Source organism: Lepidochelys kempii, chromosome 1 (genome assembly GCF_965140285.1).
Source record: "Lepidochelys kempii isolate rLepKem1 chromosome 1, rLepKem1.hap1, whole genome shotgun sequence".
In the NCBI taxonomy this organism is placed as follows: Eukaryota; Metazoa; Chordata; order Testudines; family Cheloniidae; genus Lepidochelys; species Lepidochelys kempii.
The window spans coordinates 3,978,574-4,003,411 of NC_136380.1; the positions used below are offsets into that span (position 1 = coordinate 3,978,574).

Here is a 24,838-nt window from a genome sequence, read left to right on the forward strand (position 1 = left end):
GTCCTATATCATTATTATTATTGTTATTATATTATTTTATTACAGTGAGATCACATTTGTGACAGAATCATCGTTGCCACTTACCTGTCTCCGAGGTAGCCATGTGACTAATCAGAATGATACAAACTGTGACAACAAAACCTAATTCCAGGAATAGAGCCTGCAGCAGGGCTTGGGCTGCAGTTCAGTTGGGCAGCATCACCACACGTCCCCTGTGATTTGGCCTTCTGCAGTTTGCCATTGGCTGTGATGGGGGTTAAACCTGGTGCACACTAAGCCAAGGAGCTGAGCTTCCCTGATGGCCAAGTGGCCCCCACGGGAATGTGCGAACATGCTTCATAAAGACAGTTGCCTCCCTATCTGAACAGATACAGCCTGCTGCATGTGCAACCTCTCCAATGACTCCTTTTCCTTTTGGCTGAAGACCTCTAGTGTCATCAGCTCCTCTTCCAGCAGTATCAGAGATTCAGAACAAAATTGGTGGGAGACATTGTTGAGATGGTCCCTCACATCACTGGGGGTTTAATTTGGCCTGACATTAAATTATAGTGATTCTAATGTTTCACGTGGTGTTGGCTGTTGTGTCCCTAGTACTGATATACTGGATTCAAAGGAAGATTGATTGGTTGAAAAGCCAGCAGTTTTACAGATTATGGGTACTCCCCAAAATTAGTATATGATGCCTGGTCTTCAACGAAGCAAGGTCAGGGATGAAACGGTAGAGTGGCAGCAAGAAGATTCTTGCTTCGTCTTAGCTGAGAGCCTTAAGCCTAATGATGGACCTTCAGAAGTAACTCACTAAACTTGTTATATACAGATAAAGGCCTTAATATTAAAGATATGTGGACTTTAAGGAGGGGAATGTAGCCTTGGATTTGAGGGGTGTGTATACCCCAGAACATGATCAAGCCAATTGCAACCACATTATATGCATTCAGCCACCATAAATTAATGAAATAGAACACTACATAGCTAAGGGTCAATTTGGAGACAGGTTTTCAGAAGCAAGGTCATATCTAGCTAGCAGTTTCTGCTAATCAGAATGGGAGGAGGGGACAGGCAATTAAACAAATGAGACTGAAAACCTTGGTGGCTAGAAAACCTTGAATCTAGCTGCATCTGATATTAAAGGTTTATTGAAAGTTAGAAAAGTGATGCTCCAGTAGAGGTCATTGTGACGTATGCATTTTGCAGAAGTTAGATATAAAAGATTAGCTACTATAGTGTACTTTGGAGCAGTCCTCTGGAGCTATCCTGCGGGAGATGTTTTTCCTGACACGTTTACTCCTTGGTAGGGAGGTGTTTGGCCAGCACTACCCCATCATAGATTACTCAATACTGTCTCAGAATATTGGTAAATATTTGGGATGTTCTAAACATATGGCTTATGTTTGTGTGCTTAAATCTAGTCAACTGAAGTGTTAGACAAGAGCACGCCTACTTGCATTTAATCCTTGATCTGACTGAACTGCTGAGTTCCTATTGATTTATTCCTAACTCCACCTGGAATAAAATTGTTAAATTGCCCCTGTTGGGAGTTCTGAAAACTATGGTGTCAGGGTTCCTTCCCCACTCAGAACTCTAGGGTACAGATGTGGGGACCTGCATGAAAGACCCCCTAAGCTTATTCTTACCATCTTAAGTTTAAAACTTCCCCAAGGTACAAACTTTGCCTTGTCCTTGAACAGTATGCTGCCACCACCAAGTGTTTTAAACAAAGAACAGGAAAAGAGACCACTTGGAGACGTCTTCCCCCCAAATACCCACCCCCAATCCCCAACCCCCTTTCCTGGGGAAGGCTTGATAAGAATCCTCACCAATTGGTACAGGTGAACACAGACCCAAACCCTTGGATCTTAAGAACGATGAAAAATTAATCAGGTTCTTAACAGAAGAATTTTATTTAAAGAAAAGGTAAAAGAATCACCTCTGTAAAATCAGGATGGAAAACACTTTACAGGGTAATCAGATTCAAAACACAGAGGATCCCCCCTGGGCAAAACCTTAAAGTTACAAAAAAAAAACAGGAATAAACCTCCCTCTTAACACAGGGGAAATTCACATAAAACAAAAGATAAACTAATCCGCTTTACCTGGCTTACCTATACTGTTTGCAGTATTAGAGACTTGGATTAGGATGGGTTGGAGAAGATGGATTTCTGTCTGGCCTCTCTCAGTCCCAAGAGAAACCCAACACGTAAACAAAGAGCACAAAATAAAAGCCTTCCTTCCCCCAAGATTTGAAAGTATCTAGTCCCCTTATTGGTCCTTTGGGTCAGGAGCCAGCCAGGTTAGCTGAGCTTCTTAACCCTTCACAGGTAACAGAAAGTTGCCTCTGGCCAGGAGGGATTTTATAGCACTGTATACAGAGAGGTGGTTACCCTTCCCTTTATATTTATGACATATGGTAACATTGTAGGAACTATTTTGGGGCAGGTCTCTGGCCTGTGCTATACAGCTGGTCAGACTAGGTGATCACAATGGTCTCTTCTAGCCTTGAGATCTGCCAAGAGGTTTTAGTAGTACTACCCTACTGCACAGGATATTGTACTAAAAAAAAAATATGTTATACATTGTGAGGTTCTCGGATGCTACAATAATTGGGGCCACAGCTAAGTGCCTTAGAGAGATTTCAGCTCTGTACAGCTCATAAGGATAGTTTTGGGCAGTGGACGGAGAACCTGAATTCCTCAACACCCCTTGCTGATGAGGCCTGTTATTAGAAAGCACATTTAATGAGAGAGTTCTGGACTCCTCCTGCAGCTCGGCAGTAAGAGGGGGAATCAGGACATGGTTTCAAAGAGCGAAGGATTTTGAGAGTGTAGCCTGGCTGAATAGAGCCCTGCTGCATTGCCCCTTGGTCTGATCCTGACACCACCCTCACCCTGAGCAATGAGATCTGCTTTAGCACTGGAGACTGACCTCACACCCTTCATCCAAATTTCCAACATCTCCAAGTTTGGGGACAGCTAGATCTGGGGGAGAGGGTTGTTTGGTTCCAGTAGAGAGCTAGCTTGCTTGCTTGCTGGGTGAGTGCATGTCTCATGCCTGAACATGAGGAGGAGACACTCTGAACTGTTGTTCAGAAACCAGTGAATCTGCGAGACAGTCACCGTTATGTCCGGCTGCCTGTGGTGTAACCCTGTTACTTACAGCCGGGGTCTCTGTAGCCTAGTGCAGAGGGAACCAGCGTATCCGCCACAGATTAACTCTGTGACCAGAAATGTTCCCTAACCAACCCCTAGTGTCTTCGTTTGTGGGTGCTCCGCTTGAGATACGGCCAACAGTGCCACTTCCTGGGATTTTACTGGGAGTCTCGCACTATTTCCTGTCTTTCTTAAAGCCCCAACTTCTGGGATCAAGACGTTGCACAGGAATCTCAGCTTTCGGTTTTCTTAAAAAAAAAAAAAAAGTGAGTTGCAGAAAAAAAAAAAGCCCTAGAAAACCTGAAGCAGGTGTACCTCAAAGGCTCAAACACCAAAGGCACATGCAAATGACCCCCACATTAGTATATTTTTAAATCTCATTATTTTTAAAGCAATCCCCTGATTTTTTTAGAGGTGTGGCTCATACTTGTTAAATGTGGGTTGTGTAACTAGTTCAAAAGACCTGAAAAACAATTAGAAAATTACACAAAAACTAAGAGCAAATATTATGAAGTACAGCGGAAGTGGTCAGCCTGCAAAACAATGAGTGGGGCCCTTGGAAGATTGAAGAGTTAAAGGCGCACTCAAGGAAGATTAAGCTGTTGCAGGGAGGATAAATGGACTCTTTGCATCAGTCTTCACTGCAGGGGATGTGAGAAAGATTCCTGCACCTGAACCAATCTTTTTAGGTGACAAATCTGAGGAACTGTCCCCAATTGAAGTGTCAGTAGAGGTGGTTTCGGAACAAATAGACAAAATAAACAGTAACAAGTAGCGCTGTTGATCAATCACAGCTAACTTACATGATTAATAAAAAGATTAATCACACTGTTAAACAATAGAATTCCAATAGAAATGTATTAAATATTTTGGATTTTTTTCTACATTTTCAGATATATTGATTTCTATTGTAACACAGAAAACCAAGTGTACAGTGCTCACTTTATATTATTCTTTTTTATGACAAATATTTGCACAGTAAAAATGATAAAAAATAGTGTTTTTCAATTCACTTCACACAAGTACTGTAGTGTAATCTAAAACTTTAGATCCTACAACTTCGCTCAGTTCTACTTCTTGTTCAGCCAATCACTAAAACAAACAAGTTTGTTTACATTTACGGGAGATACTGCTGTCTGCTTCTTATTTACAATGTCACCTGAAAGTGAGAACAAGTGTTCCCATGCCACTGTTGTAGCCATCATTGCAGGGTATTTACATGGCAGGTATGCTAAACATTAATATGCCCCTTCATGCTTCAGCCACCATGCCAGAGGACATGCTTCCATAATAATGATGCTCTTTAAAAAAAAAAGCATTAATTAAATTTGTGACTGAACTCCTTGGGGGAGAATTATATGTCTCCTATTCTGTTTTACCCACATCCTGCCATATATTTCATGTTATAGCAGTCTTGGGTGATGATCCAGCACATGTTTGTTTTAAGAACACTTTCATAGCAGATTTGACAAAGCACAAAGACGATACCAATGTGAGATTTCCAAGGATAGCTACAGCACTCAACCCACAGTTTAAGAATCGGAAGTGCCTTCCAAAATCTGAGAGGGATGAGGTGTGGAGCATGCTTTCAGAACTCTTAAAAGAGCAACATTCCAATGTGGAAACTACAGAACCTGAGCCACCAAAACAAAGAAATCAACCTTCTGCTGGTGGCATCTGACTCAGATGATGAACATGCATCAGTCTGCTCTTCTTTGGATCTTTATCGAGCAGAATCCGTCATCAGCATGGACTCATGTCCTCTGGAAAGCTGCTTGCAGCATGAAGGGACATGTGAATTTTATCATATCTGGCAAGTAAATATCAAACGGCTACAACAGTGCCATGTGAACACCTGTTCTTATTTTCAGGGGATGTAAACAAGAAGCCAGCAGCAAATTCCTGCAAATTGTAACCATACTTGTTTGTCTTAACGATTGGCTGAAGTAGGACTAAGTGGACTTTTCGGCTCTAAAGTTTAATATTGTTTTATTATTGAATGCAGTTATTTTGTACATAATTTCACTTTAGTAAGTTCAACTTTCATGATAAAGAGATTGCACTACAGTAATTGAAAATACCTTTTCTTTTTCTTTTTTTTTTTTACAGTGCAAATATTTGTAATCAAAAATATAGGGAGCACTGTACACTTTTTATTCTTTGTTAAAACAGAAATTACTATTTGAAAATGTAGAAAACATCCAAAAATATTTAAATAAATGGTATTCTATTATTTTTAACAGCATGATTAATCATGAGATTAATCTCAATTAAATGTTTTAATTGTGTGATTAATCACAATTCATTTTTAATTGCTTGACAGACCTAGTAATAAGTCATGAGGCCCAGATGGGATTCACCCAAGTGTTCTGAAGCAATTCAAATATCAAATTACAGAATAACTAACTGTGGTAAGTTACCTATCACTTAAATCAGCCTCTGTACCAGATGACTGGCAGTTGTGAAGCTGATTTTGAAGCCTATTAGCTAAATTCAGTACCATACAAATTGGTTGAAAATATAGTAAAGAACAGAATTATCAGTTACATAGATGAACACATTTTATTGGGGAAGAATCATCACAGTTTTTCAAAGGGAAATCATGCCTCACCCATCTATTACAATTATCTTGAGAGGGTCAACAAACATGTGGACAAGAGTGATCCAGTGGACATAGTGTACTAGGACTTTCAGAAAGTCTTAAAGAAGGTCCCTCACCAAAGCCTCTTAAGAAAAGTAAGCAGTCATGGGAGAAGGAGGGAGGTCCTCTCATGGATCAGTAACTGGTTAAACGAGAGGAAACAAAAGATAGCAATAAAGGATGAGTTTTCAGAAGAGAGAGAGGTAAAGAATGGTGTCCTCCTGGAGTCTGTACTGTTCATCATATTGATAACTGATCTGGAAAAAAAAAGGTAATTAGTGAGGTGGCAAAATTTGCAGACAAGACAAAAGTACTCAATGTAAAGTATGAGATCTTGAAGGCATTGTGGATAGCTCTCTGAAAACATCCATTCAATGTGCTGCAGCAGTCAAAAAAAGTTAACAGAATGTTAGAAACATTAGGAAAGAGATAGATAATAAGACAGAAAATAGCTTGCCTGTATATAAATCCATGGTATGCACACACCTTGAATACTGTGTGTGCAGTTCTGGTCACCCCATCTCATATAAGAGATATTAGAACAGGAAAAAGTACAGAGAAGGGTGACAAAAATGTTCAGGGCTATGGAATAGCTTCCATATGAAGAGAGATTGAAAAATCCCAGACATTTTAGCTTGGCAAAGAGCTGACTAGAGGGGGTATAACAGGATGCTCACCATGCCCCACTGGTTCAGCCTCCTTGCCCCGCTTCCCAATGACTCAGGACCACTGCAAGCTGGTGCTATACCTGTGCTCTTTATTCATGTATCTGGTTCCCACCCCCAAACTCCCACTATTTACAGACGATTTTTAGGTCTGGCTTTAGTGGAAACAGAGTAATAGGTTCCTAGCTCCTTCTGCGCTTACTCTCACTTCCTCCCAAGCTTTTAGACCCTGTTAACAAGGCTGGCAGGTGTTGCCAGTTTCCAGGTCAGTCCTCACTAGTTGCCCAGCCCCAACCTATTTCCCCTGATTAGGACTGGAGTGGTAGGAGCTGATTGCAACTTTCCCTACAGTGTCCTATGTAACAAAGCTGCCTCTGGTGGGACACTGCTGAGAGTATGAATTCAGGATAAATTGTTTAGAGCAGGGCAGTTATAGCCCAAGGCTGGGGTTTCTCTACTTCCAAGGCACACCAAACCTGCCAGACAGAGAGGACTTCAGTTTTACCCCACTGGCTAACCAGAAGTCATACAAGAAATTCCCTTAGATACTCCAGTTTCCCAGTATCACCACCAGTGCCACTCCTTATGGGGATGAATAGTTATGAAAGCCAATACCCCTGTAAAAGAAAAAAGGTTCTCCCAATCCCAAAGGACCAAGCCCCAGACCCAGGTCAATACACAAGTCTGATCTTACCCACAAATCATGCTGTTGCCAGTCCTTTAGAATCTAAAGGTTTATTCATAAAAATAAAGAAACATAGATGAGAGCTAAAATTGATTAAATGGAGTCAAATACATGCAGTAATGGCAAAGTTCTGGGTTCAGGCTTGTAGCAGTGATGGAATAAACTGCAGGCACAGATCAAGTCTCTGGAGTCCATCCACAGCTGGGATGGATCATTCAGTCCTTTGTTCAGAGCTTCAGTTTGTAGCAAAGTTCCTCCAGAGGTAAGAAGCAGGATTTAAGACAAAATGGAGGGTTTCTAGGGCATTTTATATCCTCTGCCATGTGGAAGGACCCCTTTGTTCTGACTGTGGAAAATAACAGCAGCAAGATGGAGTTTGGAGTCAGATGGGCAAATCACATGTCCATGCATGACTCAGTTTGTAGGTGGCAGCCTTTGCTCACATGCTACCTTGAATGTTCCCAAGAAGGCTCGTCAGATGTAGATTGGAATCTTCCAAAGTCCATTGTCAGTTAAGTGTTTCTCCTATCTCAAGAAGCTGACCAAATGCTTCACTGATGCTACTTAGAATCAAACACATTGAGATACAAGTACATAGCCAATATTCATAACTTCAAATACAAAAATGATACACACATACAGACAGCATAATCATAATCAGCAAATTACAACTTTTTCATAGACACCTTACTTGATCTCCTTTGTACAAGATTTGGTGCAACTTTCAGACCTTTGTTGCGACAATTATCTATACAGTAACAGTTCACGTCAATAATGTCACACTCTGACACAGGGGGCTATGACAGAGGTCTATAAAATCATGAGTGGTGTGGAGAAAGTGAATAAGGAAGTGTTATTTATCCCTTCACATAACACAACATAAACACACATAACACAACACAATCAGGGGGTCACCCATGAAGTTAATGAGCTGCAGGTTTAAAACAAACAAAATAAAGTATTTATTCACACAATGCAGAGTCAGCCTGTGGAACCCATTGCCAGGGGATGTTGTTAAGGCCTAAAGTACAACTGGGTCCAAAAAAGAACTAGGTAAGTTCATAGAGGATAGGTCCATAAATAGCTGTAATTCAAGATGATCATGTATGCAGCACCATGCTCTGAGTGTCTGAAAACCTCTGATTGCCAGTATATGGGAGCAGATGGCAGAGGATGGGATCACTCGAAGTATCTGCACTGGCCACTGTCAGAAGACGGGACACTGGATTAGATGGACCTAAATGGACCATTGGTCTGAATCATCAGTATGATCATTCTTGTGTTCTTAAATTGTTGCATTAATGGATGGGCTGCTGCAGACAAGCCTTTTCCAGGGGCTCCCTCTGTTATAAAGCTGGTGTAACCACCGTAGTAGACGTCTGTGGTAGGGTGACCACACGTCGTGTTTTGGCTGATACAGTCCATTTTTTAAGCCCTGTGCCAGCTGCCCTGACTCCCCACCCCCCAAAGGAGGCATTTGTCCCAATTGCTCTTGCTGACTTAATTAGTTGGCAAGAGCAAACAGGACAAATGCCCACTTCTGTCAAAAACGTGTGGAAGTGGGTTGCGGAAGAATATTCAGGGAAGGCAAAACTTGATACTACACTTGATCTGAGATCTGAGTGGCCCCTCGCGCATGGGGTCGGGGGAGATTGGGAAAGCAACTGGAGGTCTCCTGTTCACCCTAGTCTAGGGCCTGCTGAGTATGGGAGACTGATGCAGGGTGAGTGCTGGCACCTAGGGGCATGGTCCTGTAGCACGTGGGACAGACCCTCATGATTTGAGCTAGAGCTGGGATAACAGAGATATTTCCCTGCATGAAAAATTTTGACCCAAACAAAAATGTTTCCTTTTCACCCATTTTTTGAGGTGAGTTTTCACTGAAAATGGATCATTTTTTTCTCTGTAAGCTCAGCTGCCAGGATGCTGCCCAGCTACAACTGCCAGGATCCCCAAGAGAAGTTGGAGGCTTTTCATCTGTCTCTTTCTCATATAGTAAATGAAGGTTGCACTGATGGAGTGTCTGGCTGCAGTCTGGGTATGGAAAGGTCAAAACTTCCTGACCAGTCTAGGGCTGGGATATTGAGCCCATCAGCTACTCTAACCAGCCCTCCCATCTCTGTGCAGCCTTCTACACCCTCTACAACACCCCTTCAGAAGGTCCTGTGGGCAGTGGCTACTGTGACAGGCCCTGGTAGCACATCTCTGTTGAGCCTGTGCTAGCAGGGAGCTAGAGAGGGTCCTATAGCAGTTGTGGAGGCCCAGAGATTGTGGGTGGGAGGCCTAGCTACCAGTGGATCACTGAAATCTATGCTTAATTTTGGGGATTCAGTGATCCTGGGTCCCCCTTTTCATTCCTTAGAGAGAAGGGAAGGGATCTCGCGTCGTGGAACAATCAGAGGGAAATTTCCATGAAGGGAGCCGTGTGGAATCTCCCTTCTCTGGCCTCCACCCTGGATTTGTAATGCAGGAAAGGGGGCTGCCGGGGAGAAATTTGGTCCTACGTTATTATTAATTAATTATTATTATTATTACTGTTATATTTTATTTCAGCAAGATCACAGCTGTGACGGCATCATGCTTACTGCTTGGCCACTCTTGAGGTAGCCCTGTGACTAACTGGAACCATACGAACAGTGATGGCAAGCCCGGATTCCAGGAATAGATCCTGCAGCAGGGCTGGCGCTGCAATCCAATGAGGTATCATCACCACGCGTCCCCTGTGGTCTGGACTCCTGCAGTTTGTCATTGGCCATGATGGGGTTAAAGCTGATGCACACGAAGCCAAGCAGCTGATGTTCCCTGATGGCCAAGTGGACCCCAAGGAAATTTGCATGTATGCTTCATAAAGACACCTGCCTCTCTGTCTGAACAGATACTGCCTGCTGCCCATGTAACCTCTCAGATAGCTCCTTGTCCTTTCGGGTGAAGACCTCTGGTGTCAGCAGCTCCACGCCTAGCAGGAACTGGGTACGTTGGCAGGTTTCACTATCTTTAAAATGTGAAGTGAAGAGGAAAGGCTGGAAGCTGTTTCCATTTGCAGATGTTCTGTACAGCAGCAGAGGACTCAGCTGGGCTGTCGGGGTGACTCAGTGACGGGGCTGGAGGGCAGGCAGCACTAGGTAGCTTGGGAACCCCTCCCCTACATCTGATCATGCTCGACGGTGGGCTCTTCAAGCTACAGAGAAATCTAAGATTCAAAGCAAGCTCGGAGTGTTAAAACCCTGACGCCTCAAGTCAGGATTTCTCTAGTGTTCCTTTCTAGAGGTACCATGTGCTCTGGGCCCAATCCTGCCAGGGGCTGAGCGACATGAGACCCCCCCCGGAATCTCAGTGACTAGTTCCCAAATCGCCTCACGCTTATTTGCTTCTGGAAATGTAATGAACAAATGCATTTTCAATGGGTTTATTCTCTGGCTCGATTGTGAACACAGAAATTCAGAGCTGTGTTGCTCTGTGGTAACAGGTCAGATAGGTTTCAGAGTAGCAGCCATGTTAGTCTAGCCACAAAAAGAACAGGAGGTCTTGTGGCACCTTAGAGACTAACAAATTTATTAGAGCCTAGGATTTTGTGGGCTACAGCTCACTTCATCAGATGCATAGAATGGAACATATAGTAAGATGTGCATGTCAACCTGAAGAGCTCCTCAGCAACAGCTGCCAAACCTCTGGACAGACTCCCAGTACTGGCAAATCAAGCTGTGTAATGTGGCTGGAGCCCGGGAATAGGCTCTTAGAATCATAGAATCATAGAATATCAGGGTTGGAAGGGACCTCAGGAGGTCATCTAGTCCAACCCCCTGTTCAAAAGCAGGACCCATACCCAATTAAATCATCCCAGCCAGGGCTTTGTCAAGCCTGACCTTAAAAACTTCTAAGGAAGGAGATTCCACCACCTCCCTAGGCAACGCATTCCAGTGTTTCACCACCCTCCTAGTGAAAAAGTTTTTCCTAATATCCAACCTAAACCTCCCCCACTGCAACTTGAGACCATTACTCCTTGTCCTCTCCTCTTCCACCACTGAGAATTGTCTAGAACCTGCCTCTCTGGAACTACCTCTCAGATAGTTGAAAGCAGCTATCAAATCCCCCCTCATTCTTCTCTTCCGCAGACTAAACAATCCGAGTTCCCTCAGCCTCTCCTCATAAGTCATGTGTTCCAGACCCCTAATCATTTTTGTTGCGCTTCGCTGGACTCTCTCCAATTTATCCACATCCTTCTTGTAGTGTGGGGCCCAAAACTGGACACAGTACTCCAGATGAGGCCTCACCAATGTCGAATAGAGGGGGACGATCATGTCCCTCGATCTGCTCGCTATGCCCCTACTTATACATCCCAAAATGCCATTGGCCTTCTTGGCAACAAAGGCACACTGCTGACTCATATCCAGCTTCTCGTCCACTGTCACCCCTAGGACCTTTTCCGCAGAACTGTTGCCTAGCCATTCGGTCCCTAGTCTGTAGCTGTGCATTGGGTTCTTCCATCCTAAGTGCAGGACCCTGCACTTATCCTTATTGAACCTCATCAGATTTCTTTTGGCCCAATCCTCCAATTTGTCTAGGTCCCTCTGTATCCTATCCCTGCCCTCCAGGGTATCTACCACTCCTCCCAGTTTAGTATCATCTGCAAATTTGCTGAGAGTGCAATCCACACCATCCTCCAGATCATTTATGAAGATATTGAACAAAACTGGCCCCAGAAATCTCTTCCAGCTTGTAGCTCCATTGTGGTCTCTCAACCTCCCTTGGGTGGTTACTGAGCGGTGGCTTTTCTTGAGCTCTTGCTTCCCTTCCTTCATGTTTTCCAGCAGCCTGCTATTAAACTAAGAAGAGCCACACTGGTTTCACTCAGTACAGCCATAACATAAACATCCCAATAGTTAACCCTATATAGCTCTTCAGCAAACATCCCAACAACTGGATTTAACATACGCATTCATTATGGCAGCTCAGTTCCACGTCTGTGCCAATGCCTTTCCCGGGTGCTACAGATTTTACGAATACAGGACAAAGACAGACAGAGACAGAGAGAGCAATAGGCTACTTTCCTGTGGGAAATGAAGTTCCATTTCCATGAACACTCATGCATTTGACATTGGAAATCATTTCCTGCAAACCCGCATTGCGGCTAAATAATAGTTGCTGGGATTACTATGTATGAGCATGTGGGAGCTCAGGGAATGAATATTTTCTTACTGATGCCCATGCCTGTTACCACTCTGGGTAGAGGCTACAGACTGACAGAAGAGAACCTGAGGACACCCAGTCAGCGATTAACCCAGGGACAGGGGAGCTACTAGACTTCTGTTTGCTCACAAGTGACTGAATGAGGGGTGAGACGCTGTGAAATTTTCAGGTTCTGAAGAAATCCAGATGAGAAATATTACATTTTAAGTCGCACTCTAACCTGAGAAATCACCTCTTGTCAAGGTTCCTTCCCCACTTTGAACTCTAGGGTACAAATGTGGGGACCTGCATGAAAACCTCCTAAGCTTACTTTTACCAGCTTAGGTTCAAACTTCCCCAAGGTACAAACTATTTTATCCTTTGCCCTTGGACTTCCACTGCCATCACCAAACCTTTATCTGGGCTTACTGGGAAAATGTGGTTTGGAAATGTCTTTCCCCCCAAAATCCTCCCAACCCTTGCACCCCACTTCCTGGGAAAGGTTTGGTAAAAATCCTCACCAATTTGCCTAGGTGACCTGTCATAAATATAAAGGGAAGGGTAAACCCCTTTGAAATCCCTCATGGCCAGGGGAAAGCTCCTCTCACCTGTAAAGGGTTAAGAAGCTAAAGGTAACCTCACTGGCACCTGACCAAAATGACCAATGAGGAGACAAGATACTTTCAAAAGCTGGGAGGAGGGAGAGAAACGAAGGGTCTGTGGGTCTGTCTATATTCTATCTTTGCCGGGGATAGACTAGGAATGGAGTCTTAGAACTTTTAGTAAGTAATCTAGCTAGGTACGTGTTAGATTATGATTTCTTTAAATGGCTGAGAAAAGAACTGTGCTGAATAGAATAACTATTTCTGTCTGTGTATCTTTTTTGTAACTTAAGGTTTTGCCTAGAGGGCTTCTCTATGTTTTGAATCTAATTACCCTGTAAGGTATCTACTATCCTGATTTTACAGAGGGGATTTCTTTACTTCTATTTACTTCTATTTTTATTAAAAGTCTTCTTGTAAGAAAACTGAATGCTTTTTCATTGTTCTCAGATCCAAGGGTTTGGGTCTGTGGTCACCTATGCAAATTGGTGAGGCTTTTTATCCAACATTTCCCAGGAAAGGGGGGGTACAAGTGTTGGGAGGATTGTTCATTGTTTTTAAGATCCAAGGGTCTGGGTCTGTAGTCACCTAGGCAAATTGGTGAGGTTTTTTTACCAAACCTTGTCCAGGAAGTGGGGTGCAAGGTTTTGGGAAGTATTTTGGGGGGAAAGATGTGTCCAAACAGCTCTTCCCCAGTAACCAGTATTAGTTTGGTGGTGGTAGCGGCCAATCCAAGGACAAAGGGTGGAATATTTTGTACCTTGGGGAAGTTTTGACCTAAGCTGGTAAAGATAAGGTTAGGAGGTTTTTCATGCAGGTCCCCACATCTGTACCCTAGAGTTCACTCACCAATTTGCGTAGGTGACCACAGACCCAAGCCCTTGGATCTTAGAACAATGAAAAAAGCATTCTGTTCTTGAAAAGACACATTTTAATAGAAGAAACAGTAAAAAGAAAAGGATCACATCTGTAAGATCAGGATGGTAAATACCTTACAGGGTGATTAGATTCAAAATATAGAGAATCCCTCTAGGCAAAACCTTAAGTTACAAAAAGACATACAGACAGGAATGGAGTACTTGTGGCACCTTAGAGACTAACCAATTTATTTGAGCATGAGCTTTCGTGAGCTACAGCTCACTTCATTGGATGCATACCGTGGAAACTGCAGCAGACTTTATATATACACAGAGAATATGAAACAATTCCTCCTCCCACCCCACTGTCCTGCTGGTAATAGCTTATCTAAAGTAATCATCAAGTTGGGCCATTTCCAGCACAAATCCAGGTTTTTTCACCCTCCACCCCCCACACAAACTCACTCTCCTGCTGGTAATAGCTCATCCAAACTGACCACTCTCCAAGTTTAAATCCAAGTTTAACCAGAACGTCTGGGGAGGGGTAGGAAAAAACAAGGGGAAATAGGCTACCTTGCATAATGACTTAGCCACTCCCAGTCTCTATTTAAGCCTAAATTAATAGTATCCAATTTGCAAATGAATTCCAATTCAGCAGTTTCTCGCTGGAGTCTGGATTTGAAGTTTTTTTTTGTTTTAAGATAGCGACCTTCATGTCTGTGATTGCGTGACCAGAGAGATTGAAGTGTTCTCCGACTGGTTTATGAATGTTATAATTCTTGACATCTGGTTTGTGTCCATTTATTCTTTTACGTAGAGACTGTCCAGTTTGACCAATGTAAATGGCAGAGGGGCATTGCTGGCACATGATGGCATATATCACATCGGTGGATGTGCAGGTGAACGAGCCTCTGATAGTGTGATGGTGTCCCCTGAATAGATATGTGGGCACAGTTGGCAAAATACTCACCAACAACCACATACCACACAACAGAACCACTAACCCAGGAACTTATCCTTGCAACAAAGCCTGTTGCCAACTGTGCCCACATATCTATTCAGGGGACACCATCACAGGGCCTAATAACATCAGCCACACTATCAGAGGCTCATTCACCTGCACATCCACCAATGTGATATATGCCATCATGTGCCAGCAATGCCCCTCTGCCATTTACATTGGTCAAACTGGACAGTCTCTACGTAAAAGAATAAATGGACACAAACCAGATGTCAAGAATTATAACATTCATAAACCAGTCGGAGAACACTTCAATCTCTCTGGTCACGCAATCACAGACATGAAGGTCGCTATCTTAAAACAAAAAAAAACTTCAAATCCAGACTCCAGCGAGAAACTGCTGAATTGGAATTCATTTGCAAATTGGATACTATTAATTTAGGCTTAAATAGAGACTGGGAGTGGCTAAGTCATTATGCAAGGTAGCCTATTTCCCCTTGTTTTTTCCTACCCCTCCCCAGACGTTCTGGTTAAACTTGGATTTAAACTTGGAGAGTGGTCAGTTTGGATGAGCTATTACCAGCAGGAGAGTGAGTTTGTGTGTGTGTGTGTGTGTGTGTGTGTGTCTGGGAAAAATAAATAAATAAATAAAAGGGTGGGGGTGAGAAAGCCTGGATTTGTGCTGGACATGGCCCACCTTGATTACCATGCACATTGTAGGGAGAGTGGTCACTTTGGATGAGCTATTACCAGCAGGAGAGTGAGTTTGTGTGTGTGTTTTTTGGAGGGGGGTGGGGGGGTGAGAGAACCTGGATTTGTGCTGGAAATGGCCCAACTTGATGATTACTTTAGATAAGCTATTACCAGCAGGACAGTGGGGTGGGAGGAGGTATTGTTTCATATTCTCTGTGTGTATATAAAGTCTGCTGCAGTTTCCACGGTATGCATCCGATGAAGTGAGCTGTAGCTCACGAAAGCTCATGCTCAAATAAATTGGTTAGTCTCTAAGGTGCCACAAGTCCTCCTTTTCTTTTTGCGAATACAGACTAACACGGCTGTTACTCTGAAACAGACAGGAATATTCATTCTATTCAGCACAACTTATTTTCTCAGCCATTTAAAGAAATCATAATCTAACGCATATCTAGCTAGATTACTTACTAAGTTCTAAGACTCCATTCCTGGTCTGTCCCTGGCAAAAGCCTCAGCCAGACAGACACAGACCCCTTTGATGTTCTCCCTCTTTCCAGCTTTTGAAAGTATCTAGTCTCCTCATTGGTCATTTTGGTCAGGTGCCAGTGAGGTTATCCTAGCTTCTTAACCCTTTACATGTGAAAGGATTTTTCCTCTGGCCAGGAGGGATTTTAAAGGTGTGTAGAGGGATTTTAAAGGTGTGTACCTTCTCTTTATATTTATGACACCTCTGAAGGAAGATCAGAGAGGAAAGAGTGGGTTGACATCTGTGTGCTAGAGTACAGATGTGTAAATGTTATTCCAAATACTCCAAATACTGTTTGCAATTGGTTTTGGTATTAACTCTTTTGTCAGTGAAAATCTGTATGATACTGTCTCCTGGTAAACTCATGAGAAGTTGTTTCAAACATTTATATTCAGAGCCAGGCACACAATAAATGCAGTACCTGGGCAAGACTTTCCAAAAAGTCATTAAAGAACAAAACTGCTGGTCTGTATTTCAGCAAAGAGGAGAGCTGGTGTTCAGGAAAGGAGAGTGTTATAATCCTTTTAAATAATTTATGCCCATCAGCTGTCACATGCACATGGCTGAGGTAACTTGCCCACTCAGCTGGATATTAGTTGAAACCCACTGTTTGCACTATTAACCTATGTAAATTATTTCCTGGGTATCTGGCTGGTGAATCTTGCCCATGTGATCAGGGTTTAGCTGATCACCATATTTGGGGTTGGGAAGGAATTTTCCTCCAGGGCAGATTGGAAGAGGCCCTGGAGGGTTTTTGCCTTTCTCTGTAGCATGGGGCACGGGTCACTTGCTGGAGAATTCTCTGCTCCTTGAAGTCTTTAAACCACAATATGAGGACTTCAATAGCTCAGACATAGGTGAGAGGTTTTTCGCAGGAGTGGGTGGGTGAGATTCTGTGGCCTGTGTTGTGCAGGAGGTCGGACTAGATGATCATAATGGTCCCTTCTGACCTAAGTATCTATGAATCTATGAATCAATGAATGTGTGGGACAAATCCCTGCCCTGCCGAGCTGAAGTTACTGTCCGTGTCAGCTTGTAACTTCCAAAATATCTACAGACCCTTGTATGGGGAGAGGATGTAGGTCATCTGAGAATAAAGAGAAGCCTGTAGGATGATTGAAATCTCTGGAATCAGTCAACAATGTCCAGGCCAAGCATCTCAGCTTGCAGGTCAGAATATCATCTGGAGCATTTTGTAAGGGAAAGTTAATAGAGCCCGGTTTGGATAGAATTTACCAAGTAAATGTGGAGTGACATAGTTAAAGTCCCTGTTATTGAATTAAGCACCTGTCACTAAGAATTTATCCCATGTGCTGGAAAGAGTCAGTGGCATAACTTGGACTCTCAGGAGTGGAGAAAATTTTAAAAAATATACATAATGAGGCAATGAAATACATTTATATATAGCTTCAATTCAGGACAGATAAATACAATGACCATATTTCCCATGCATTTGCCATGTATTTACCCACTGTCTTGACACAATAGGCTACACTCAGAAGTGGAGGGCCAGAAAGGTGTCTATGGTAAGGTCACAATTATACAATCATACAGTGCTCAAGTGGACTGTGTCACTCCCAGACTAAAGATGTCAATGGGGCAAAGAGCTTAGCAGGATTCCTCTTTGATACTTCCTCTGGATACTTATCTGCATAACCAGGAAATCCAGCTACAGTAGTGAGGACTATTTAAAAAAAAATTGGAGGGGCAATAAAACTTCCTGATTAACACCACAAAATATCTCAAACTAGTGCGTGTCAGGGGGAAACTTTCCTTTGGAGCAGGTTTTCCCATAGCTGCCTCTTGCAGGGCTGTTTCCACCTTCCTCTGAAGCATTTGGAACTGGCCACTGGTTACTGTACTAGATGAACTGCAGGTCTGATCCAACCTGGCAATGCCTATCTTCCTATCAGTGGTGTAAATCCAAGACTATATTTGTGCTGATCTTCCTTGAGCTCCTGGGAGTCTATATACTTGCACTGAGAGCAGAATAATGCCTTACTAATTATCATTGAGTCTCCTGTTCTTTTTCCTTTCAGAAAGGAAAGTTCAAATCTCCTTGGACCTGCCCAGTACATTATGTCAGCTGTCAATGACACCAAATTCAAATTTGCAGTGTTTCTTCTCACTGGGATACCTGGCCAGGAAGACGTCTATCTCTGGATCTCTATCCCCTTCTGCTTAATGTATCTTATTTCGATAGTAGGAAATTCAGTCATTCTGTTCATTATAAAAACAAATCCAAGCCTCCATGAGCCCATGTACATTTTCCTTTCCATGTTGGCCGTCACAGACCTTGGCTTATCGTTAGCCACAATACCAACGATACTGGGCACATTCTTGTTTAATGTTAGGGAGATCAGCCTGGATGCCTGTTTTGCCCAGTTGTTCTTCATCCACTCACTTCAGTGCACTGAATCCTCCGTGCTCTTGTTGATGGCCTTTGACCGATTCATTGCGATCTGTAACCCATTGAGATATGCTTCCATCTTAACCCTGCCGAGAATATCCAAGATGGGACTGGTGTGTGTGCTAAGAGGGGTGGCCATAATATTCCCACTCCCCATTCTCCTGAAACGGTTCCAATACTGTCGTTCCAATGTCCTCTCCCATTCTTACTGCCTGCACCAGGAGGTCATGAAAAAGGCTTGTTCGGACATCACAGTGAACAGCATCTATGGCTTATCTGTTGCATTCTTTACAATGTGGTTGGACTCGCTGCTCATCTTCCTCTCTTATGTGATGATCCTCAAAACAGTGCTGAGCATCACGTCCAATACAGAGTGCCTCAGGGCCCTGAACACCTGCGTCTCCCATCTCTGCGTTGTCCTGCTCTTCTATATACCAGAGTTCAGCTTGTCTCTGATACACAGATTCTGGACGGGCTCTTCTCCCTTGCTTCAGATTCTCCTGGGCTACATCTACCTGCTGGTTCCACCCCTGATGAACCCAATTGTGTATAGCGTGAAAAGTAGACATCTTCGTGCAAGGATAATCAGGGTGTTTGTCAAATGAAGGGTCAGTTCATCACCTGGCTCCAGTGCTGGTGACACCAGAGATAAAAATAATGGCAACATATTCCATCCTGGACCCTTATATCCGAGATGACATGAGCTACTGATTTCCATGCTGTAGAGCACAGTTCTGATGGGGTATGTTGCCTGGAGCAATGGGTCAGGGGATGGTGATGGAGGACAATGGGACCGAATGGCTAGGCAGCAGTTCTGCGGAAAAGGACCTAGGGGTGACAGTGGACTAGAAGCTGGATATGAGTCAGCAGTGTGCCCTTGTTGCCAAGAAGGCCAATGGCATTTTGGGATGTATAAGTAGGGGCATAGCGAGCAGATCGAGGGACGTGATCGTCCCCCTCTATTTGACATTGGTGAGGCCTCATCTGGAGTACTGTGTCCAGTTTTGGGCCCCACACTACAAGAAGGATGTGGAAAAATTGGAAAGAGTCCAGCAAAGGGCAACAAAAATGATGAGGGGTCTAGAACACATGACTTATGAGGAGAGGCTGAGGGAACTGGGATTGTTTAGTCTGTAGAAGAGAAGAATGAGGGGGGATTTGATAGCTGCTTTCAACTACCTGAGAGGTGTTTCCAGAGAGGATGGTTCTAGACTATTCTCAGTGGTGGAAGAGGAGAGGACAAGGAGTAATGGTCTCAAGTTGCAGTGGGGGAGGTTTAGGTTGGATATTAGGAAAAACTTTTTCACTAGGAGGGTGGTGAAACACTGGAATGAGTTGCCTAGGGAAGTGGTAGAATCTCCTTCCTTAGATGTTTTTAAGGTCAGGTTTGACAAAGCCCTGGCTGGAATGATTTAATTGGGGATGGGTCCTGCTTTTGAGCAGGGGGTTGGACTAGATGACCTCCTGAGGTCCCTTCCAACCCTGATATTCTATGATTCTATGACAACACACTGGAGGATGGCGAACAAGGCAGGCAGCAGGATTTACAAAGTGACTGTGTTCATGGAGAGCCAGGGCAATGGTAGGAGTTTGGCCCATAAAGATCCATATCAGTGGGTGTTCTGACCTCAGAATTCTTCTTGATACAGTCAATAAAGAGAAGGGACGTGGATGTTGTTTCCCATTACACCTGGCCTGTCCCTGTCCCGTCTCTGGTTAAACATCCATGGGCCATGAGAAAAGCTGCAGAGCTGTTCTGTAGTCACAGTTCTGGTCCTTCCTGAGTGCTCAGGGTGCTGCGCGATCCATGAGCACAAATACCCACCCTTCCCCTACTCCTTCAGCTAGGAGACCCAGGAGAAGCCATTCACATAGCCCCCCACCACCTCTGTTGACGTCTCTGCAGAGAGAACACCTGCTGAATCCACTCCCCACAGAGGCAGAGCCGAGATGCATGTGTGAGTGAGTGTCTGACTCAGAGGAGTCCTGGAAAGAGACTCATACCCACATCCCCTCCGCAGCCCTTCTGTTTGTGCTGCCCCATCTGTTGCATAGGGGTTGAGATGGTCCTCAGCTCCCGCACAGAGTCACAGCTAGCTCCTATCCCAGCCCATCCCATTCAGTGTAGGGTGACCACCTTTTCAAAAGGCAAAAGCAGGACCAATGCAGGCAGGATCCCCGTCCCCTCTGTGACCATGCCCCTGCCACTCTTCTTCCCACTTGAGGCCCCACACCCTGTTCCGTCTCTTTCCCTGAGACCTCACCCTCTGCCCCATCTGTTTCCCCAAGACCCTGCCTGTAAAATCTATCCTTCTGTAGTTAATAAACTTGTTTTATGCTTTATCATAACCAGTGTGTTTTGAGTGAAGAGTCTGGGAAAATCTCAGCTCTGTGAACAATGGCTGTTGCATGTCTTTCACACATCGAGGGGAAATCGACCTATATCAATGAGTTTGCATTGTATAGATCCCTGTGCAGTTCAAGACCATATGATTCTGGGGTTATACTCAAGCAAGTATGCAAGGGTGGGGATCTGATAAATTAGGGGACTCAGAGGTTCCACCAACTTCCAGACTGCACCCCAGGGGTGACAACCCATCACAGAAGTTTTAGAACAAACTGATAAATTAAATAGTAAATGTCCCCAGGACCAGATAATATTCACCTAAGAGTTCCGAAGCAATTCAAATATCAAATGACAAAACTAGTAACTGTGGTAAGTTACCTATCACTTAAATCAGCTTCTGTACCAGAGAACTGGCAAATAGCTAATGTGATCCTGATTTTTTTTTAAAAGACTTCAGAGGTTATCCCAGCAATTACAGACCAGTAATTCTAACTTCAGTACCAGGCAAATTGGTTGAAACTATAATAAAAAAAAACAGAATTTTAAGACACATACATGAACATGATTTGTTGTGGAAGAGTCGATACGGCTTTTGGAAAGAGAAATCATGCCTCACCAATCTATTAGAATTCTTTGAGAGGGGGATCCAGTGGATATAGTGTACATAGATTTTCAGAAAGTCTTTGAGAATGACCCTCACCAAAGGATCTTAAGCCATGTAAACTGTCACAGGATAGGAAGGAAGGTGCTCTCATGGATCAGTAACTGGTTAAAAGATGGAAAACAAAGTGTAGGAATAAATGGTCAGTTTTCAGAATGGAGAGGGGTAGTTAGTGATATGCTGTTCCACATATTCATAAATGATCTGGAAAAAGGCATAAACAGTGAGGTGGTAAAATTTGCATATGATACAAAATTATTCAGTATACTTAAGTCCAAAGCAGACTGCAAAGATCTTGGAACAGTGACTGGGCAACAAAATGGCAGATACAATCATTATCAATGAATGCAAAGCAATAGACATAATCCGCACTATACATACAAAATGATGGTTCCAAATTATCCTTTACCACTCCACAAGAAAGAGATGTTGGAGCCATTGTGGATAGTTCTCTGAAAACGTCCCCTCAGTGTGTGCAGAGTCAGTCAAAAAAAGTAACAGAATGTTGAAAACCATAAGTGGCGGATATAATGATCTAGGACAGGCTAAGCCTCCCCTGGCACAGCTGCAGCCACCAGACACTGGATGCTGGTTGAGGGGTTTGCTCAGGGAAGTTTTTGCTTCTTATTATGCACTATGCAGGTTCCAGGGTAGCTGAGGAGGACGAAAGCTCATGCTCAAATAAATTGGTTAGTCTCTAAGGTGCCACAAGTACTCCTTTTCTTTTTGCGAATACAGACTAACACGGCTGTTACTCTGAAATCAGCTTCTTCAGTAATCTCACTGCACTCCATGGAGATTACTGATGAAATCAGGAAGCTGAGAAACACAGACCGCTGTGACAGGGTGCAGTCTAGGAGCCATGGGAACAGCTGTGCCCCTTAACCCTTCATCTGGACTAGCCAATCTTACGCTGCTTTGTTGGTGACACAGCCAGTGTCTTCAAGCCCTGCTATCACCCACCATGACAGCAGGTGGTGCCAAACACATAACTAAGGTGCCTGAATGCTTTACCTAAGCCACTCAAAGTCAGGCAGGAGACAACAGTCAATTTCCCATCTTCCCGACCTTGCATGTTTGCTGTATTATAACACAGTATTATACTGTGATGGGTTGCCCACCACCTTCTGGGGTGCTACCTGATGTACTGGAGTTACACTGAGCCTGCCTGTTCCACCAGCCTGGGCTCCCTCATCCTTTCCTGCTGCACATGGCCCTCAAGCTTCCTAGAGCACACACACAGGTAGGGACATATCCAGCTGCAGACAGACACAGATACTGAAATCAGCTCTGCATGGAAGTCTTTAAGCTAAAGAATTACCCAGCACTCAAGTGCACGCCCCCTAAACCTAAATTTGTATTGTCTTGCACTGCACAGAGAACTGTACAGTGTAAGCTAATTAAATCTCACCTCCTCTCTCAATGTGGAGGAAGATATGCACAGCCCTTTCCTCGCCCTGCCCCCCCCCCCGTTATAAATTCCAAAAACTGGGTTGAGACAAAATAAAACAATTCTATTAGCTACAAAACCAGTTTTTTAGTGATTATAAGGGATAGCAAACAGATCAAAGCAGATTACTGAGCAGATAAAACAAACATGCAAATTAAGCTTAATACATGAAAGAAACTGGCTGCAAATAGTAATTTCTCACCCTAAATGTTGTTTTAAGGAGGTTGCAGAGTTTCTTGAAGACAAACTGCTCTGTCTTGCTGCTTAAAACTCCAGGCATTCCTTTCACAGGCCAGACACCTTTTCCAGCCTGGGCTCAGATTCCCAGCCTGCCCTTTGTCCTTGTTTCTTAGATGTTTCCAGCAGTCATCCGGGGTGCGGGGGAGGTGAGGGATTAAGTGAAAAAAAGAACCCTGATTATCTCACTCCCCAGCCTTAAATAGGATTTACATATAGCGGGAATCCTTTGTTTCCCAGTTTGATCCCCACCCCCTAGTGCAAAAATACTAGCAGTCCAGGATGGAGTCCAGTACGTGTCAGACATGTGTCAAAGGTTGTTTGGAGCATCCCAGGAATCTTTCCAGGAAGGTGAAATGGCTCATTGACTAACCAGTGAGACTGATTGCATTTTTTATTCTGGGTGTTCCCCAGGTGCAAACACTTTTGTAACTGATACATAGTCAACATTCCTACCTTCAGATGCAGAAATGCTACATGCATACAAATAGGATAATCACATTCAGTAAATCGTCACCTTTCCAATGCTATCTTACTTGACCCATCTCACATAAACCAGTTCTTAGTTATGCCAAAATTATATTAGAGCAATATTTCGATGAAAATTATGGAGCGTAGTGCCACATATACCATCTTGCACTGCACAGGAGTCTGTACAGCATAAGCTCCATAGTCTAGGTCACTTTCCTCTTGATGTGGGAAAGATGCAACAGCCTTTGTACGAAGAGCTGAGATTTTCCACTGATTGTTGCTCAAAACATGCTGGTAAAGATAAAGCATAAAACAAGTTTATTAATGACAAAAATAATTTTCAGTGATTATAAGTGATAGCAAACAGATCAAAGCCAATTACCTAACAAATTAACAAAACCACAAACTAAGCCTAAGCTACAAGTTAGATTGGGTATGAATTAGCAATTTTGCACTCTGACTGATGGTATAAGCAGTCCACCAAGTTTCCCTACACAGGGTAGAAATCCCTTTAGCCTGGGACCAGCGTTTCCCCCAGTTCAGTCTTTGCTCCTCGGGTGTTTCCAGGAGTTCTCTTGTGTGAGGAGTGAGGCCAAAAGGTGATGTCACAACCCACCTAATATAGTGGGAAAATACAAGTACCAAAATGGAGTTTAGTGACATGTGGTCTGGTCACATGCCCTTGCCTGCCTCAATCATAGCATCCATTATCCATACGCAGTCTGGAGCGTTCTCAGGAAGGCTCACCAGGTGGCGGATAAGCTTCTCCTCAGGCCTATTGCTTCCCCTAACTGCCAATTACCCTGAATAGGCCCTTCACAACCAGCTGTCTAGACTGGAAGCATTTTGCCTAGTGGGTGTCACCCAGGTGTAACTACATTTGAAATAGAGATACATAGTCAATATTCATAAATTCAGATCCAAAAATAACACATGCACACAAATAGGATCATCATATTCTGCAAACCATAATTGTTCCAGACACCTCACAAATCATGTTTTGTACAAGATGCAACATACCTAAGTCATAACCATCTGGGGGTAGTGTAACAACTGCCTCCTCAGCTGCCCTGGATCCTGCATGGCACATATAAAAATCTCAGGTTCTTGGGGAATCGCAGAATCATAGGACAGGAAGGGACCTCGAGAGGTCATCAAGTCCAGTCCCCTGCACTCATGGCAGAACCAGGCACCATTTAGACCATCCCTGACAGGTGTCTAACCTGTTCTTAAAAATCTCCAATGATGGAGATTCCACAACCTCCCTAGGCAATTTATTCCAGTGCCTAACCACCTTGACAGTTAAGAAGATTTTCCTAA

The 24,838-nt window shown here is 43.6% G+C and overlaps 1 protein-coding gene across 1 annotated transcript; it reads left to right on the forward strand.

The window, feature by feature from the left end:
* The first annotated feature begins 18,021 nt into the window (after positions 1-18,021).
* LOC140915470 (olfactory receptor 51G2-like) lies at positions 18,022-18,957 on the forward strand. Its single transcript, XM_073355119.1, has one exon. The coding sequence runs from the start codon at positions 18,022-18,024 to the stop codon at positions 18,955-18,957; it is 936 nt and encodes a 311-aa protein (XP_073211220.1).
* The last annotated feature ends 5,881 nt before the right edge of the window (positions 18,958-24,838 follow it).